At 36.2% G+C, this 20,902-nt stretch overlaps 1 protein-coding gene across 1 annotated transcript in view; it reads right to left on the bottom strand.

Annotated features, from left to right (window-relative positions):
* Window positions 1-20,902, bottom strand: part of LOC138428860 (phospholipid-transporting ATPase ABCA3-like) — a 248,510-nt gene that overhangs the window by 43,511 nt on the left and 184,097 nt on the right. The window contains exon 19 of the mRNA XM_069569793.1: window positions 18,081-18,303. Within this exon, the coding sequence (XP_069425894.1) occupies window positions 18,081-18,303 (223 nt within the window). The remainder of the gene's footprint in view (window positions 1-18,080; window positions 18,304-20,902) is intronic.

Below are 20,902 nucleotides of genomic sequence, written 5' to 3'. Positions count from 1 at the left end.
ACCATTTGAGCGAGGTGAGAAAAAAAAAAAACTGAGAAAAATATGCTGTAATGGATAATGTTTTAAAATATTTATCTTCCAGTTCAGCATGTGTATTAATCAGCAAGAGTAAACTATCAACCAGACAGACTGGGCACAAATGATAAACAATCCCTGCAGCTATCCTGTGCATAATGACTGAACAGACCTTTTCTAGGATCTAGAGAAAAGCAGAATTGCTGTCTGCAGTTTTGGTTTGCCTCTTTATACATTCTCAATGTCACTAATAACAATACCTTGACTTTTATGTCATGTCTGAGTAATGACAATTTAACTTCTTTCTATTTTTGAAAAAATTTTTATCTATTACTGCAGTAATCAAGACATTAGATGTCAGGTTGATTTTCAGAAAACATTTTAATGATTTAGCATTGGGTATGATATTCATTGTTTTTTGCAAATGCCTTTTATGAGGTTATGGAAATATTTACTTTACTTTTAAGAACAGTTATAAGGAATCATTGTTGGATGTTTTAATGATATTTTTGCATATATCTATATTTTATTCATTAACTTATTAATATTGTGAATTATATTAATATACTTTCTGAGTCTATCATTTGAGTATATCATTTGCATTGTTTTTGTTGTTCATTTGCTCAGTTGCAGAACACCAGGCTTCCCTGTCCTTCACTATCTCCCAGAATTTGCTCAAACTCATGTCCACTGAATCAGTGATGCCATTCAACCATCTCATCCTCTCTCATCCCCTTCTCCTGCCTTCAGACTTCCCAAGCATCAGGGTCTTTTCCAGTGAGTCGGGTCTTCAGATCAGGTAGCCAAAGTATTGGAGCTTCAGCTTCAGTATCAGTCCTTCCAATGAATACTCAAGGGTGCTAATCCTTAGGAGTGACTGGTTTAATCTCCTTGCTGTCCTTACTAGGAAAAATCTAGTTTGGTCAAAGTTAGTTACCTTTTCTATAGTTTACTGAATTCAGTTTCCAGCATTTTGTTCAAAATATTGCATCTGTATTTATGAGTAATTTTATCTTATAATGTTCCTTTCTTCTATTCTTTTCCATTTATGTTGTCAAACTTAGACTATTTTCATATAATGGGTAGAAAAGCTGTTTTCCCCCCTCTTTATTCTCTAGAAGGGTCTGCATTAAATAAGAATTCCATTTTTGAATGTTTCAAAAAACTTCAATATGGACCTAATATTTTCCTTGTAAGAAGACTTTTAATTAATAACAATTTTTGAATGGTTTATGGGACAATTTACATTTTATAACAACCTCAGATGTGCAGATGATACCACTTTAATGGAAAGAAGTGAAGAGGAACTACAGAGCCCCTTGATGAGAATGAAAGATGAGAGTAAAAAAGCTGGCTTAAAATTCAACATTTAAAAAATTAAGATCATGGCATCCAGTCCCATCACTTCATGGCAAATAGATGGGGAAAAAATGGAAACAGTGACAGATTTTATTTTATTGGGCTCCAAAATCACTGTGGATGGTGGACTGCAGCCATGAAATTAAAAGATGCTTGTTCCTTGGAAGAAAAACTATGACAAATGTAGACAGCATATTAAAAAGCAGAGGCATCACTTTGCTGTCAAAGGTCTGTATAGTCAAAGCTATAGTTTTCCCAGTATTCATGTACAGATGTTAGAGCTGGACCATAAAGAAGGCTGAGTACCAAAGAATTGATGCTTTTGAACTGTGGTGCTGAGGAAAACTCTTGAGAATCCCTTGGACAGCAAGGAGATCCAACCAGCACGCTGTTTTGATGACCATAACATTGCAGTACAATCTGAAGTCAAGGGATGTGATTCCTCCAGCTCCATTTTTCTTTCTCAAGACTGCTTTAGCTATTTGTTTTTTGTTTTTCCATACAAATTGTAAACATTTTAAACTTATTTTTTGCCAAACACCCCTGGAAATATGATAAGGATTGTATTGCATCTGCAGATTGCTTTGGGTATTATAGTTATATTCACAAGATTGGTTCTTCCAATCCAAGAACATGGCATATCTCTCCATCAGTTTGTGTCATCTTTTATTTTGTTCATCAGTGTCATAGTTTTATGCATACTGGTCTTTTATCTCCTTAGGTAAGTTATTTATTTCGGTGTTTTATTCTTTTTGATGCTATGGTAATTGGAATCAGTTCCTTGATTTCTCTTTCTGGTCTTTCATTTTTAGTGTACTGGAATACAAGAGATTTATGTTCATTAATTTTGTATACTGCAAATATACCAAGTTCATTGATAAGATCTAGTAGTTTCATGGTGGTCTCTTTAGGGTTTTCTATGTATAGTATGCTGTTATCTGCAGTGACAGTTTTACTTCTCTGTTTAAAAAAATATTTATTTTAATTGGAGGATAATTACTTTACAATATTGGGTTGGTTTTGGCCATACATCAACATGAGCTGGCCACAAGTATACATGTGCCCCCACTAACCTGAACCCCACTCCCACCTCCTTTCCCACCCCCACCCCCTGGGTTGTCCCAGAGCACCAGCTTTGGGTGCCCTGCTTCATCCATCAAACTTGCACTGGTCATCTGTTTTATATATGGTAATATACATGTTTCAATGCTATTCTCTCAAATCATCCCATTCTTGCCTTCTCCCACTGAGTCCAAAAGCCTGTTCTTTACATCTTTGTCTCCTTTCTGCCCTGCATGTAGGATCATCTGTACCATGTTTCTAAATTCCATATAATGTGTTAATATGCAGTATTAGTGGCATGGGCAACAGTTCATTGGGTAACAGTTCAACTACATGTAAAATAATGAAATTAGAACACTTTCTAATACCATTCACACACACACACACAAATCAAAATGAATTAAAGATAAAAATGGAAGGCCAGAAACTATAAAACACTTAGAGGAAAACACAGGCAGAACATTCTCTGACATAAATCACAGCAAGATCCTCTAAGCCCACCTCTTGGAGAAATGGAAATAAAAACAAAAATAAACAAATGAGACTTAAATAAACTTAAAACTTTTGCACAATGAAGGAAACTATAAGGAAGGTGAAAATGAAAAGAAAACCCTGAGAATGGGAGAAAATAATGACAAATGAAAAACTGACAAATAATTAATCTCCAAAATACACAAGCAGCTCATGCAGCTCAATAGTAGAAAATCCAATCAAAAAGTGAGCAAAAGACCTAAACAAACATTTCTCCAAAGAAGACATACAAGCAGAAAAGATGCTCAACATCAGAGAAATGCAAATGAAAACCACAATGAGGTATCATCTCACACCAGTTAGAATGGACATAATCAAAAAGTCTAAAAATGCTACAAAGGGTGTGGAGAAAAGGGAACCCCCTAACACTGTTGGTGGGAATGCAAATTGGTACAGGAGAACAGTGTGAAGATTCCTTAAAAAACTGGATATAGAACTGCCATCAGTTCAGTTCAGTTGCTCAGTGGTGTCTGACTCTTTGTGATCCCATGGATTGCAGCACACCAGATTTCCCTGTCCATCACCAACGCCTGGAGCTTGCTCAAGCTCATGTCCATCGAGTCAGTGATGCCATCCAACCATCTCATCCTCTGTCATCACCTTCTCCTCCTACATTCAGTCTTTCCCAGACAGGATCTTTTCCAATAAGTCAGTTCTTCACATCAGGTGGCCAAAGTAATGGAGTTTCAGCTTCAGCATCAGTCCTTCCAAAGAATATTCAGGACTGATTTCCTTTAGAATTGATTGGTTAGATCCCCTTCCAGTCCAAGGGACTCTCAAGAGTCTTCTCCAACACCGCAGTTCAAAAGCATCAATTCTTTGGCACTCAGCTTTCTTTATGGTCCAACTCTCACAATCATACATGACTACCGGAAAACCATAGCTTTGATTAGATGAATCTTTGTTGGCAAAGTTTATCTGTGCTTTTTAACATGTTGTCTAGGTTGGTCATAACTTTTCTTTCAAGGAACAAGCATCTTTTAATTTCATGGCTGCAGTCACCATCTGTAGTGATTTTGGAGCCAAGAAACTAAAGTTTGTCACTGTTTCCATTGTTACCCTATCTATTTGTCATGAAGTGATGGGACTGGATGCCATAATCTTAGTTTTTTGAATGTTGAGTTTTAAGCCGGTTTTTTCACTCTCCTCTTTCATTTTCATCAGGAGGCTCTTTAGTTCGTATTCACTTTTTGCCATAAGGGTGGTGTCATCTATATATCTGAGGTTATTGATATTTCTCCTGGCAATCTTGATTCCAGCTTGTGCTTCATCCAGCCCAGCATTTCACATCATGTACTCTGCATATAAGTTATATAAGCAGAGTGACAATATACAGCCTTGATGTACTCCTTTCCAACTTGGAACCAGACCAATTAGCCATATCCAATTCTAACTGTTGCTTCTTGAGCTGCATACAGATTTCTCAGGAGGCAGGTAAGGTTGTCTGGTATTCCCATCCCTTTAAAGATTTTCTACAGTTTGTTGTGATCCACACAATCAAAGGTTTGACATAGTCAATAAAACAGAAGTAGATATTTTTGGAACTCTTTTGCTTTTTTGATGAAACAATGGATGTTGGCAATTTGATCTCTGGTTTCTCTGCCTTTTCTAAATCCAGATTGAACATCTGGAGATTCTCAGGTCACATGCTGTTGAAGCCTGGCTTGGAGAATTTTGAGCATTACTTTTCTAGCTTGTGAGATGAGTGCAATTGGGCAGGAGCTTGAACTTTCTTTGGTATTGCCTTTTTTGGGGTTGGAATGAAAACTGACATTTTCCAGTCCTGTGGCCATTGCTGAGTTTTCCAAATTTGCTGGCATATTGAGGGCAGCCCTTTAATAGCATCATCTTTTAGGATTTGAAATAGCTCCACTGGAATTCCATCACCTCCACTAGCTTTGTGGTAGTGATGTTTCCTAAGGCCCACTTAACTTCACATTCTAGGATGTCTGGCTCTAGGTGAGTGATCATACCATCATGGTTATCTGGGTCATGAAGATCTTTTTTGTATAGTTCTCTTGCCACCTCTTCTTAATACCTTCTGCTTCTGTTAGGTCCATACTGTTCCTATCCTTTATTGTGCCCAACTTTGCATGAAATGTTTCCTTTGTATCTCTAATTTTCACGAAAAACAGATCTCTATTCTTTCCCATTCTATTGTTTTCTTCTCTTTCTTTTCATTGATCACTGAGGAAGGCTTTCTTATCTCTCCTTGTTATTCTTTGGAACTTTCTTAAAACCTAGGAATCCCACTGTGGGGCATAAAACGTGAGGAAATCAGAATTGAAAGAGACATGTACCCCGATGCTCATTGGAGCACTATTTACAATAGCTAGGACATGGAAGCAACCTAGATGCCCATTGGCTGATGAATGGATAAGGAAGTTGTGGTACATATACACAATGAAATATTACTCAGCTATAAAAAAAAGAACACATTTGAGTCAGTTCTAATGAGGTGGATGAACATGGAACCTATTACACAGAGTGAAGTAAGTCAGAAAGATAAAGACAAATACTTCTTTTCTAATTTGTATTGCTTTTATTTATTTTTCTTCTTTGATTGCCTTGTCTAGGACTTCCAGTACTACGTTGAATATAGTGCTGAGAGTGAACATCCTTGTCTTATTCCTGATGTTAGAGAAAACACTTTCAGTTTTTCACCACGGGGAATGATGTTTGCTGTGCATTTGTCCTGTATATCCCTTATTATGTTTAGCTAAGTTCCCTCCAAACCCACTTGCTGGAGAGATTTTATCATTAATGAGCTTTGAATTTTGTCAAAAGCTTTTTCTGCATCTATTGAGTGTTTTTTTATTTTTCAATTTGTTAATATGGTGTATCACATTGATTCATTTGCATATATTAAAAAATACTTGCATTCTTAAGATCAAGTCCACTTGATTATGGTGTATGATCTTTTTCAAGTGCTGTTGGATTCTATTTGCTACTTTTTTTGTTGAAAATTTTTGCATCTGTATTAATCAGTGAAATAGCCTATTCTTTTTTGTAGTATATTTGTCTGATTTTTGGTCTCATGGTGGTATTGGCGTTGTAGAATGATCCTGTTAATATTATTTCCTACAATTTTTTGGAAGAGCTTCAAAGGACAGGTGTTAATTCTCCTGTGAAACAATCTTGCCTACTTTTGTTTGTTGGAAGAAGTTTAATCACATTTTCAGTTTCTATACCTATTATTGATCTGTTCATATTTTCTATTTCATCCTTGTTCAATCTTAGAAAGTGTATCTTTCTAAGAATTTGTCCATTTATCCTAGGTTGTCCATTTTATTGTCATATAGTTGCTGGTAGTAATCGCTTATGATCTTTGGTATTTCTGTGGTATCTCTTGTAACTTCTTTTCCATTTCTAATTTCATTGATTTGAATCCTCTCCCTTTTTTCTTTCTAAAGGTTCCTCAATTTTGTTTATCTTTTCCAAGAACCAGCTTTTACTTTCATTGATCTTCACTATTGTTTTCATCATCTCTATTTCATTTATTTCTGTTGAGATCTTTATGATTTCTTTCCTTCTGCTAACTTGGGGTTTTGTACATTCTTATTTCTCTAGTTGCTTTAGATGTAAGCTCAGGTTATTTATTTGAGATTTTTCTTATTTCCTGATAAGGTTGTATTGTCATGAACTTCCCTCTTAGAACTGCTTTTGTTGTGTCCCAAAGGATTTGGATAACTGCGTTTTGTTGTCATTTGTCTGTAGATATTTTTAATTTCCTCTTTGATTTCTTCAGTGATCCATTGATTATTATTATTATTTTTTTAAATTTTAGTTTTTTATTTTTTAAATTTTAAAATCTTTAATTCTTACATGCATTCCCAAACATGAACCCCCCTCCCACCTCCCTCCCCATAACATCTTTCTGGGTCATCCCCATGCACCAGCCTCAAGCATGCTGCATCCTGCGTCAGACATAGACTATTGTATCTTTGAAAATCCAACCTCTACTCCATTGATTATTTAGTAAAATATTATTTTCTATTCATGTGTTTGTGTTTTTTACAGATTTTTCCCCCTGTAATTGATTTCTAATCTTATGCATTGTGGTTAAAAAAAGATGCTTGTAATGACTTCAATTTTCTTAAATTTATTACACTTGATTTATGACCCAAGATGTGATTTATCCTGAAGATTTTTTCTTGTGCAGTTGAGAAGAAAATATATCTTTCTGTTTACAGATAGAATATCCTATAAATATTAACGAGTCTATCTGGTCTAATATTTAACTGAAGGCTTGTGTCTCCTCATTAAATTTTTGTCTGGATGATCTGCCCATTAGTATAAATGGGGTGTTAAATTGCCCCACTATTATTGTATTACTGTTGATTTTCCCTTTTACGGCTGTTAGCATTTGCATTAAAAGGGAAAATCAACAGTAACACAACAATAGTGGGGTATTAGCATTTGTCTTAGGAGAAGGCAATGGCAACCCACTCCATTATTCTTGCCTGGAAAATCCCATGGATGGAGGAGCCTGGTAGGCTGCAGTCCATGCGGTTGCAAAGAGTTGGACATGACTGAGTGACTACACTTTCACTTTTCACTTTCTTGCATTGGGGAAGGAAATGGCAACCCACTCCAGTGTTCTTGCCTGGAGAACCCCAGGGACAGGGCAGCCTGGTGGGCTGCCATCTATGAAGCCGCACAGAGTCAGACACGACTGAAGCGACGCAGCAGCAGCAGCAGCAGCAGCAGCAGCAGCAGCAGCAGCAGCAGCATTTGCCTTATATAGTGAGATGCTCCTATGTTGGATGCATGTGTGTATATTTGTTGTTGCTGTTTAGTTACTAAGTTATGTCCAGCTCTTTTGCAACCCTATGGACTATAACCTGCCAGGCTCCTCTGTCCATGGGATTTTCCAGGCCAGAATACTGAAGCAGGTTGCCATTTTCTTCTTTAGGGGATCTTCCCTACCAAGGATTGAACCTATGTCTCCTGTCATGGCTGATAGATTCTTTAACAGTGAGCTGCATATTTATTTACAATTCCTGTATCTTCTTCTTGTGTTCCCTTGCTCATTATATAGTGTCAATCCTTTTCTCTGGTAACAGTTTTTATCTTAAAGTTTCTTTTGTCTGATATGAGTAATGTTGCTCTAGGTTTTTTTTTTTTTTAAATTTACAATTTCATGGAATATCTTTACCTGTCCCCTGAATTTCAGTCTGTATGTGTCCCTAAAACTGAAGTAGATCTCTTCTAGACAGCATATACACAACTTTTGCTTTTGTATCCATTCAGCTAGTCTCTGTCATTTGGTTGGGATACGTTTATTCATTCACATTTAAGGTAATTATCTATATGCAAGTTCCTATTACCATTTTCTCAATTGTTTTGGGTTTTTGTAGGTCTTTTCTCTTATCTTCCTATTTGTGTTCTTCTCTTAGGTTTTCCTTTATTGTGCCCGTCTTTGCATGAAATGTTCCCTTGGTATCTCTAATTTTCTTAAAGAGATCTCTAGTCTTTCCCATTCTGTTGTTTTCCTCTACTTCTTTGCACTGATCACTGAGAAAGGCTTTCTTATCTCTTCTTGCTATTCTTTGAAACTCTGGATTCAGATGGGTTTATCTTTCCTTTTCTCCTTTGCCTTTCACTTCTCTTCTTTTTACAGCTATTTGTAAGGCCTCCTTTGACAGCCATTTTCCTTTTTGCATTTCTTTTTCTTAGGGATGGTCTTGATCCCTGCCTCCTGTACAATGTCACAAACTTCCGTCCATAGTTCTTCAGGCACTCTATCAGATCTAATCCCTTGAACCTATTTGTCACTTCTGCTGTATAATTGTAAGGGATTTGATTTAGGTTGTACCTGAATGGTCTAGTGGTTTTCCCTACTTTCTTCGATTTATGTCTGAATTTGGCAATAACGAGTTCATGGTCTGAGATCTGACCAGTCCATCCTAAAGGAAATCAGTTCTGAATATTCACTGGAAGGACTGATGCTGAAGCTGAAACTCCAATAGTATACTTTGGCCATCTGGTGTGAAGAACTGACTCATTTGAAAAGACCCTGATGCTGGGAAAGATTGAAGGCAGGAGGAGAAGGGGACAACAGAGGATGAGATGGTTGGACGGCATCACCAACTCAATGGACATGAGTTTGAATAAACTCTGGAAGTTGGTGATGAACAGGGAGGCCTGGTGCACTGCAGCCCATGGGGTTGCAAAGAGTCAGACATGACCAAGCGACTGAACTGACTGACTGGCTGACTTATGTTTTCTACCTAGATAAGTCCATTTAGCATTTGTTGTAAAACTGGTTTGATGATGCCGAATTCTCTTAGCTTTTGCTTGTCTATGAAGTTTTTGATTTCTCCATCAAATCCAAATCTACTAGAAGTCTTGCTAAGTAGAATATTCTTGGTCTTAAGTTTTTCACATTTATCACTTTAGGTATATCCTGCCATTCCCTTCTGGCCTGCAAAATTCCTGCTGAAGTATCAGCTGATAACCTTATGAGGCTTCCCTTGTGTGTTATTTGTTGCTTTCCCCTTGCTGATTTTAATTTTTTTTTATATTTAATTTTTGTTAGTTTAATATGCATCTCCGTGTTTTTCTCCTTGGTTTTATCCTATATGATACTCTCTGTGCTTCCTGGGGTGGGTGTTAATTTTCTTTTCCATGTCAGGCAAGTTTTTGACTATAATTTTTTCAAATATTCCATCTGCTCCTTTCTCTTACTCTTCTTCTTTCGAGACCCCCATAGTTTGAATGTTAGTGCTTTTAGTATTATTCCAGAGGTCTCTAAGACTGTCCTCTTTTCTTTATATTCTTTCTTCTTTGTTTAGTTCCATGCAGTAATTTCCACCATTCTATTTTTCCAGCTCACATATCCATTCTTCTGATCCAGTTATTCAATTGATTCTTTTCAGAGTATTTTTTATCTTAGTTATTGTATTGTTCATCACAGTTTGTTTTTAAATTGGAGTTCTGTAGCTTTTCCAGGTCCTTGTTAATCATTTCTTATATCTTCTCCATCTGTGCCTCTATTCTATTTTCAACATCTTGGATCAAATTTACTATTATTACTCTGAATTATTTTTCAGGTAGATTTCCTAGCTCCTTTTCATTTAGTTGGTCTTGTGGATTTTTACATTGCTCCTTTGTCTGCCATGTATTTCTTTGCCATCTCATTTTGTCTAATTTACTGAGTTTTTCCTTCTTTTCTGCAGTCTGCAGGGTCAAGTTGCTCCAGTTTCTACTGTCTGCCCCTTAGTGGGTGAATACAATCGAGGGGTTTGTGTAGGCTTCCTGTTGGAAGGAACTAGTGCATGCCTTCTGGTAGGTAGAGCTGGGTCTTGTTTCTCTGGTGGGCAGGGCCACGTCAGTGGATGTGTTTTGGGGTGTTTGTGAGCTTAGTACTACTTTAGTCTGCTTGTGTGCTGAAGGTGGGCTGTGTTGCTGTTATGCTGGTTGTTTGGCCTTAGGTGTTCTGGCGCTGGAGTTTGCAGACAGTTGGGTGCAACCAGATCTTGATGCCAAGATGAGGACCTCTGAGAGAGGTCATGCCAATCAATACTCTCTGGAGCCATGAATCACCTGGTGGGTCCTGCAGCCAGGACTTTGCTCTTCACCACAGGGCCTCAGGTTAAACCCCTCAATGGGTAACAAGACCCTGCAAGTCATGCTGAGCCAACAGAAGAAAACAAATATAAATCAAGACAAGCAATAAAAATAAAACCAAGTAAAAACAAAGACCACAAAGAAACAAGAAAACAACCAAACATACAAAGACCACGAGACCAAAATAGAATAAAACCAACAAGAGCAAAAAACAAAATCCAAACAAACAACAACAAAAACCCAGAAAAAAAAAAACCCTTAAAAACCCCCAAAACACAAAGAAACAAAAGACAGAAACAGAACCGAAAGCAAAATAAAATGGAAACACAAAATATATGAAAAAATAGAAATAAGTAAAAAATAAATAGAACGATAACAACAAGAGCGATCATTCCTTGGGGCCTCTGCTATCAATGCCCTTACCCCCAAAGTGTTGTTGTTGCTCAAACCCTCAGTCATGTCTGACTCTTTGCCACCCATGGACTGCAACACACCAGGCTTCCTTGTCCTTCACTGTCTCCCAGAGTTTGCTCAAACTCAGGTCCTTTGAATTGGTGATGCAATCCAACCATCTCATCTTCTGTCATCCCTTTCTCCTTTCCCTTTAATCTTCCCTAGCATCAGGGTCTTTTCCAATGAATCAGGTCTTCACATCAGTGGCCAAAGTATTGGAGCTTCAGCTTCAGCATCAGTCCTTCTAAGGAATATTCAGAGTTGATTTCTTTTAGGATTGACTGGTTTGATCTCCTTGCTGTTCAAGGAACTCTCAAGAGTTTTCTCCAGCACCACAATTCAAAAGTATCAATTTTTCAATGCTCAGCCTTCGTTATGGCCCAACTCTCACATCCATACATAAGTACTGGAAAAATGATAGCTTTGACTACATGGGCCTTTGTTGGCAACGTAATGTCTCTACTTTTTAATACAGTGTCTAGGTTTGTCGTAGCTTTTCTTCCAAGGAGCAAGTGTCTTTTAATTTCATGGCTGTAGTCACTGTCCACAGTGATTTTGGCGCCGAAGAAAATAGCCTGTCACTGTTTCCATTGTTTCTCCATCTATTTGCCATGAAGTAATTGGACCAGTTGCCATAATCTTAGTTCTCTGAATGTTGAGTTTTAAGCCAGCCTTTTCAGTCTCCTCTTTCACATTCATCAAGAGGCACTTCAGTTCCTCTTTGCTTTCTGCCATAACGATGGTGTCATCTGCATATATGAGGTTATTGGTATTTCTCCCAGCAATCTTGATTCCAGCTTGTGCTTCATCCAGTCAGGCATTTCACATGATATACACTGTATATAAGTTGAATTAGCAGGGTGACAATATACAGCCTTGATGTACTCCTTTCCCAATTTTGAGCCACAGCCAGACTCCACCCTTGTAAGAGGCCCTCCAAGACCTCTTTGTAGGTCTAGACCATGGACCAGTACCAGTCTGTGACCTGTTAGGAAGCAGGATGCATAGAAATAGGTAAGAGGTGGGTGAGTGTGTGAAGCTTCATCTTCAACTCCCCATTACTTGCATTACTGCCTGCACCATCCTCCTACCCCCAAAACGCTGTCTTCCTCAATACTGTTCTCTGCTTCCAAAAAGTTTGGGGACTGCTGCTATTTGGGGCAGCTCAGACTCTGATCTAGACCAACTCCCACATGCAGGTGTCCACAAAGACCACAGCTACTAAAGCTAGACCCATATCTGATGTGAGAGCACTCATTTTCCATTCAGATGTCAACAGGTGTTATATTTAAAAAAAAACAATCATTGGTGTTTAATCTGTGACTTTCACAGCTGTATGGAGAGATTTTAACTCTGCTTCCTTAATCACACAGCCCCAAGAGCTCTGCTTTGGTTTTGGTCACACCTCTGCATGTGGGTCACCCTCTGACATCTGCACCCCACCCAGGTGAGAGGAGGTGATGAAGGCTGTGACTAACTGAGGCTTACTTGTTTTCTTGCTTAGGTCAGAACCCCCTCTACTGCCTACAGTGGCAGGGTCTTGCAGGAGGTGGTGGTGGACTGGAGCATGGGGGCTTGCTCAAGCATGAGAGTGACATGGTAGCAACTCCTGGGGCATGTGCTCACTCTGGCAGGAGCCCTTCTCAGTGCCTGCAGAGGCAGGGACTGGTGTATGGGGAGAGAGGCCACAATGGCTGCCCTTTCTGTATGTGCCACTCAACAATGGTGTCTTGCTTCCAAGGCAGTCTGAGCTTCCTCCAGAAGCATTCCCAGCTGCATAGGTCCTCACTCCAATCCCTTCAGACCGTCTCCATGCAGCCAGCAGCAGTCCTCTTCCTAGATCTGCTCTCCAAATGCCATGCTTCAGCATCCATTCCCCACCAGCACCGGTGGATACCTGTCTCAGGCAGGGGCGTGAAATGCTGTGGCACATACAATTTGAGTGAGTCTCACTCTGACCTGTCTGACATGGGCTTGCCACTGCACTTTCCTCTGGTAACCCCTGAATCTCCCCTTCTATTTCATCTGATCTTGCCACTAATGAGGGGGCTTTCTTATGGGCAGTAACCTCATCTCCTTCAGCAACCCCAAGGGGTGCATGTCCCATTCTATTTCCTCTTTACCTTGTTTTCCTCTTTTTCATCCTACCAGTTTATTAGGGGATTTTCCCAGTTATTAGGTGTCTGAGGTTCTCTAATAATGTTCAGTAGGTACTCTGCAAATTATTTCACTTGTAGGTGTATTCTTGATGTATTAGTGGAGAGAGGCAAACCCCAGATCCTCCTATTTTGCCATCTTGACCCAAAATCTTCTGTAACTTTGTAGAAAGTTTCAAGATCAAGAAACATAGAATTCCAACTTTATTCTTTTACTTTTACTTTACTTTACAATACTGTATTGGTTTTGTTTTTTTCTACATTGTTCTGTTCATTTTGTGTGCTAAGTCGTTTCAGTCGTGTCTGACTCTTTGTGACCCTATGGACTGTAGCCTGTTAGGCTCCTCTGTCCATGGGATTCTCCAGGCAAGAATATTGAAGTGAGTTGCCTTCTCCAGGGGATCTTCCAGACTCAGGGACTAAACCCAGGTCTCCAACATTGCTGTCAGATTCTTTACCATGTAAACCACTAGGAAAGCCCTGAGCCCATTCTAATTCCACATGAATTTTAGGATTGTTTTAATTTCTGTGAAAAAGGATGCTGGAATTGTGTAGACTTTGTGTTGAATCTGTAGACTGTTTTACATAGTATTATCTTAACATTGTTAAGTCTTCTAATCTATGAAGATAGATATTTTCCCATTTATGTAGGTTTTGTTTAACTTTTCCCAGCAAAATTTTACAGTTCTCAGCACAAGTTTTCATATCCTTGGTTGAAATTTTTCCTAGGTATTTAATTATTTCAGATGCTATTACAAATGAAAGTGCTTTCTTTAATTCATTTTCAATTTTTTTTTATCACTGGTGTACAGAAACAAAGTTGATTTTTATGTGTTAATCCTGTAATCTGAAAGTTTGCTAGTTTTTTCATTAGCTATAGTAACCATCCTGATGATTCTTTGGGCTTTTCCCTATATAAATCATTCCATCTGTGAAAAGAGACAGTTTTAATTCTCTCCAACTTAAATATTTTAATTTTTTTATTTCTCATCCAATTTCTCTGGCTACAATTACAACTCAATGTTGAATAGCCATGGTGAAAGGGAGCATTCTTGTCTTATTTATGATTTTAGAAGGAAAACTTTCAGTCTTTCATCATTGAGTATACTTGTAGTTTTTACATAAATACCCTTTGTCATTCTGAGAAAATTCTAATTATCTGGGTGTATTTCCATAAAAGCACACTGAATTTCATCAAATGTCTTTTATGAATCAGTTGGGATAATCATGTGGGATTTTTTTTCCCATTATTTTGACAATGAATGATTTGATTTTGTTTTATTGAAATTTCCTTGCATTTCAGGTGTAATTCCACTTGGTCATGGTGTAATCATTTAAATTGCTATTGGTTTTGTTTGCTACTGCTTTGCCAGAGACTTTTGCACATATATTCACAAAAGGTATTTGTTTCTAATTATCTTTTCTTGTGATACCTTCATCTGCCTTTGCTATAGGAAAATGATTTCCTCATAAAATGAGTTAGGAATTGTTCTCTCATATTCTATTTTTAAAGAGTTTTAGGGAAATTCATGTTACTTATAAAGTTTGATGGAACTTACCAGTTAAACCATCTGATCCTGGGCTTCTCTTTGTTGTGAGATTTTTCATTCTTCTTTTAATCTCTTTATTTGTTAGAGGTCTATTGAGATTTTCTAATTCTTCTTCAGTCAGTTTAGATTATTTTTGTGCTCTTATGAATTTTTCCATTTCATCTCAGTTATCTAATTTATGATGTGCAATCTTTCAGTCTTGTACAACTTTTTATTCTGGAAAATCAAATGTAAATTCCTCACATTCATTTCTGATTGCAGTTATTTCCTTCTCTCTTTTTCCTTAAACAATCTAGCTGAAGTTCTTAAATTTTGTTGCTCTTTTCAAAGAATTTCCTTTTAGTTTCACTGTTTCTTTTATCTCCAATCTTTATTATTTTCTTCCTTCTGCTGCCTTTGGCTTTAGTTTTCTCTTATTTTACTCATTTTTCAAGGTGTAAAGTTACAAAAGAAAAATAGAATAATCTTGATTTCATATTTCTTTACCCAGCTACCTTTACTGAAGATCTTTATTTCTTCATACAACTTCAAGTTATGTTATAGCATAATTTTATTTCATCCAGAATGACTCCTTTTAACATTTCTTGTAATACAAGTTGAGTGGTAGTGTACCTACCTGCCTTTTTTAAAATCTGGGAGGCTTTTATTTTCTCTACATTTTTAAAGGACAGATTTGCTGGATATAGAATTCTTGATAGATACAGTTTCTGTTTTTTTTTTTTTAAATTCCACAGTTTTCTGTTTTCCATGGTTTTTAATGGGAAATCCACAATTTTATCAAGAACTTTTTGAACTTGGTGAGTTAATTCTTTCATGATGTTTTCAAGGTCTTCCTTTTTGTCTTTCTAGACTGATTACAATGTGTCTTTATGAGGATCTCTAAATTCATTCTAGATAGAGTCTGCTGAATTTCTTGTATTTGTAGATTCATATCTTTTATCAAATTTGGGATGTTTTAAACTATTATTTCTTGAAATATTGTTTTTGCCTCCTTTTCTCTTTTTTCTCCTCTGGGACAATATATATGTATGGTCTCCCTGATGGTGTCTCAGGGATCCCTTAGACTTTATTCACTTTTCTTCACTATTTTTTCTGTCTTTTCCTTAGACTTAATTGTCCTGTCTCTAAGTTCACAGAATTGGCTTGATTAAATCTGTTTTGAAACCTTCCAGTGAATTTTTTTTCATTTCATTTATTATGATTTTAATTTGTTTGGTTCACCATAATTTCTTCTTATTTTGCTCAAAGACTACCTCTTAATCTCCTCTCATTTTAAGCAAATGTATAATAAGACTTTGAGTATCAGAATACTGAATTTATAATGACTGAATATTATTTTGCATTTTGGCATTCTTTAAATTGTGTATAACTCTCCTCAGAGATTATTAATAAGCAGGTCACTGTCCCTGAGAAAACAAATGGCCCTATAAAGTTATAGTGCTATTCTTACAATGAAACTGAATAGAAATCTTGCTAAACCAACTATCCTAGAAATATTTTTTAGAGTACACCTTATTACTATAGGAAGTCAGGTTAGTATCTATTTTATAATCATTTTGTGTCACATGTCATATGTAGGCATACTGAGTAAGAGCTCTTAGATATTTCATGAGGGTATTCTAATAAAAATATAATATTGTAGGGGCTTTTAGAACTGCCTTGAATGGGACATGAACATTTTCTGTACTTCATACCAGTAGTGATTAAGCAGAGAAGTTGTCCCAGAGTATAATTACATTTAAACGACTGAACTAGGAACTGAGATCAATTTTAGTACAAAATAAATTTTTAAAAAATGATCACAAAAAATCCTAGAAAGTCATCAAACATTTGGTTAAAGTAGAAATTACAAGAAAAATTATAAAACATTCCTGACTCAATGATACTGAAAATACAACATGTCTAAATGTGTGGGATACAACTAAATTAGTATTTAGAAGAAACTTTATAGCTTTAAGTGCTCATATATTCCAAAGGAGAGAGATTTAAAATCATGTAATAATTGATCTTGCAAAGGTAGAATAAGCCTAGCCAATTTCATCCAAGGTAACAGAAAAAAAGAAAAATATATATAAGAACAGAAATTAACAAAACAGGATATAAAAATACACAACATTAATAAAACCAAAAGGCAACACTTTGAAAAGACAAAAAAAGTGGCAAATATTGACTGGACAGTAAGGGTGGGAGAGTGTGAATGAATACAGAATACTAGGAATGAATGAGCAGTTATCAGTACTTAGAATAGACCTTAAAGAATCATAAGGAAATGTTATGAATAACTTTATGTCAATAGTTTTAGATACTTAGATGAAATGTAAAAGTTCTTTGAAAAAGATGACCTCTCAAAAGTTCCGAAAGGAGGTATGAGAAATCTTAATACCCCTGTCTCAAGAAGAAAATAAATTTATAATTAACAACAAAACTTCCCGCAAAGAAAACTCCAAGTGTGAGATGAGACCTTTCACTGGTGAGCTCTTCTTTCCTTAAGAAAGGAAAAATATCCATTTTAGAAAAAATCCATTTTTCAGGACTATAACATAAAGGAACTGAATTTCTACCAACAACTCAAATAAGCAAGGAAACAAATTCTCCCCTAAACCTTCCAAAAGTGGGCACAGCCTTGCAGATAGTTTGATTTTACCCAACGAGACTTATTTGTTTAAAAGCTGTAAGATAATAAATCTGTACAATTCACTAATTTTGTGGTAACTTACTTCAGTAGCAATACAAAACAAATACAGACTAATTAATAGCAATGTGATTAAGTATCTTCCTATATGTTTCTTAGTCTGCTATTCAGAAATCAATAATTTCTCATATGGCTTAATATTCCCCCTTGAATAAGTGTGCAATGAATATTATAATAGATCTTCAGCTAGCTCAGGGGATTAATTATTTCATGGGAGGGCATGATTTAAGGTCAACAATGGATTGGAAGCTTATTCTTCTCAGTCTCTGCAAATCCAAGGATAGCTGGATTACTTAAAACAGATCACAATAATGTTTGTAGAGTGATTTAATAAAGGCATGCCAACAGTCTATCTCCTAAGAAATTTCTGTTTGATATCTTTGCCAATCCAGTCAATTTCTCCTTAATCTCAAAATCAAGAGGAAAATAAATAGATAAATATTCTGCAAATGCCATGCAAAATAATCCTGAAGGAAGAGGATTGGGTTAGCGAAAATATCAGTGTCATTATTTGTTTTGCAAATCACAACATGATTCTTATAATTCTAGTGACACTTAATATGGTTATTAACACTAGCATAAAACTTCCCCAGAAACCCTGAAGCAAACAATTTTGCAATGTTCAATTCTTCAAGCCAATTTCTCTTGAACTGTTCCTGTGGAAAAGGGGAAATTGCTTTAAGTCCTTACCCTGAATTGAGGTTATAAATATATCTGCTATCGCACCAACAATCCCTGCACAGTAGTTAAATATGACGAGCTTGGTGTAGGCACTGGTATGACTAGAAAACAGGAAACTTATCAGGTACATGAAGGGAATAACAGACCAGCCAAACACGATGAAGATGAGCAATGTATCCAGAAGGCGGTAACCCGTGACCAATATTTTCAAGTCAGAGAACACGAACACCACCTGAGATACAGAATACAGAAATAAAGTCAAACTGAAGAAAACTATGCAATATAATACATGAGAACACAACTCAATAAACTCAGAGAAGGATAAATCTTTCTTTGTTAGAATATTTGATATGAATCAAATAATTTGATCTGTGATCATGGCTGTGAGGTACTTTCCCGTTTTCCTTATCAGTGAGAAGAACCCCTTTACTTTACTTTCTACTTGTTTTTATCTATTTGGAACAGTTTCATTTTGTTCTTGAACAAGATCAAAGTATATTCTTTCTGCCTCTTCACCCGACCCCCCAAAAAACTCACTCTCAATATTTCCAGAAATTATATTCCTAGTAAGAAAACTTTTGTTAAAGTTTTCATTCTGGCAGCTATAAGCTGTGATGTTAAGGGACCTACTTTTCACAATTCTCTGTTTTTAGATTCTGCCTCTTGACTCTACTGTATTTCTAACCCTCCTCTTCCTATCTCAGCCACTCAGTTGAGAAGCAAACAAGGAAGCCCACAGTTATAGGGGATCTAAGTAAGGAAAGAGAGAACCTACAGAATTATTAAGGAAAATACGTTTCCAGAGGTCTGCGTCTTGTAAGTTATTAATTGTGGTTTTGCCAAATATTCTAGGGTTATCTATTGTGAACTATAAGTGATTACATAACAGGATACTTGAGAAGTGAACAGCAGTGTTATGTTGATAGGATCTACTATGTGATTGGTAGCAAGTTTTCAATGGTAATGGAAAAAGCAACAAAAAGCAAATATAACATTAGTGAAAATGTTTGGGTATTATGGACATGACTACTTTGTTTCTACCAGAGCAGACTTTCAAGAGAAATAGAATGAATTCAATTGCTTGCACATGTTGTGGCATGTATGATAACTTCAATGCTTTTAAAGATTGAATAATATTCCATTGTATGCATATATCATATTTATTTATCCATGTTTTCATCAGTGAACACTTGAGTTGGTTCTACTAGTTGGCTCTTGTGAATAATGTTGCTATGAACAATGATGTACAAATGTTTCTGCTTTCAATTCTTTTGGAATTCCACTGTTAGTGAAAATGCTAACTCATATGGTAATGCTGTTTATTTTTTTGAGGATGTGTGAAGCTGTTTTCCACAGCAGCTTCAAGAGTCGGACACGACTGAGCGACTTCTTTTCACTTCATCATTTTAGATTCCCACAATTAGTGCACAGTGTTCCAGTTTCTCCACATCCTTCCTAACACTTGTCATTTTCTCTTTTTGATAGTAGTCATCTGAATAGGTATAAAGGAGCATCTCATTACTGTTTTTGGTTTGCACTTCCTTAAAGATTACTGATGTCAAGCATCTTTACATGCTCTTATGGGCCTTCTTTGGAGAAATGTCTACTCAAGCTCTAGCTCATTTTTGAATTGGGTTTGTTGGAGTTATTGTTAATTTGGGGGAATTCCTTATATATTCTGGGTATTAATACCTTAGCAGGTATAAAATGTTAAATATTTTCTTCCATATTGTGGATTGCCTTTTCACTCTGTTGACAATGCCCTTTGATTTATGTGTTTTCTTAGTTTTCATGAAGTCCAATTAACTTATCTTTTTCTTTCTTCTGCTTGTGCTTTTGCTATCACATCCAAGAAACCACTGCCAATCCAATATTATAAAAATTTTCCCCTTTGTTTTCTTTTAAAAATCTTACAGTATTAGCTCTTACATTTAGAACTTTATCCATTTTAAATTTTTTCCCAAGATTAATACCAGTTTAATACCAATAGTGTAGAAAAAATTTGTTACAGTATAGCTCTGCTCCCTACCCCCTTACCTGTGCTATTACTGCCATACAAATACATCTTTATGCAGTATAAGATAAGGATCCAATTTCATTCTTTTATATGTGAATATGCAGTTTTCCCACCATCATTTGTTGAAAGGCTCTTCTGCACCCGTTGAATAGTCTTGGAACTCTTGTCAGAAATCATTTGATCATATATGAAAGAGTTTATTTCTGGGTTTTATTTCTGTCCCATTGGTTACTAGTGGTTCTGTCCCACTAGTACCAGATTCTTTTGATTACAGTAGCTTTGTAGTAAGTTTTGAAATTAGGAAGAGTGAGTACTACAACTTTGTTCTTTTTCAAAATTGTTTTAGCTATTTAGGGTGATTTTCTCCTTTTATCACTAGATACTACCCTTCTTTATCTCTTTCAACACTGTTGAACATAAAGTCTATTTTGTCTGATATTAGTATAGCTACTTCAGCCCCCTTTTGTTTACTATTTGCATGGAATATCTTTTTCCACTTTTTCACTTTCAGCTTTTTCTTTCTTTTATTCATTAGATCTAAATGAGTTTTTTAAGACAACATATAGTTAAATCATTTATCTTAATCAATTTTTCATACACGCTTTTTGATTGGGCAGTTTAATCCATCTAAATTTAAGATAATTATCGATAAGGGCTTACTTTTGTCATTTTCCTATTTTTTAAGTAACTCGTTTTTGTCCCTCAGTTTCTCTGTTGCTGTCTTCTTTTTTATTCAGTTTTCTTCTATTGACATATTTTGAATCCCTTGTCTTTTACTTTTGTGTGTAATCTATAGCTATTTCCTTTGTATCAT

This window comes from Ovis canadensis, chromosome 24, assembly GCF_042477335.2.
Source record: "Ovis canadensis isolate MfBH-ARS-UI-01 breed Bighorn chromosome 24, ARS-UI_OviCan_v2, whole genome shotgun sequence".
NCBI classification, from domain to species: Eukaryota; Metazoa; Chordata; class Mammalia; order Artiodactyla; family Bovidae; genus Ovis; species Ovis canadensis.
This window is presented reverse-complemented; position numbering and strand designations above follow the sequence as displayed.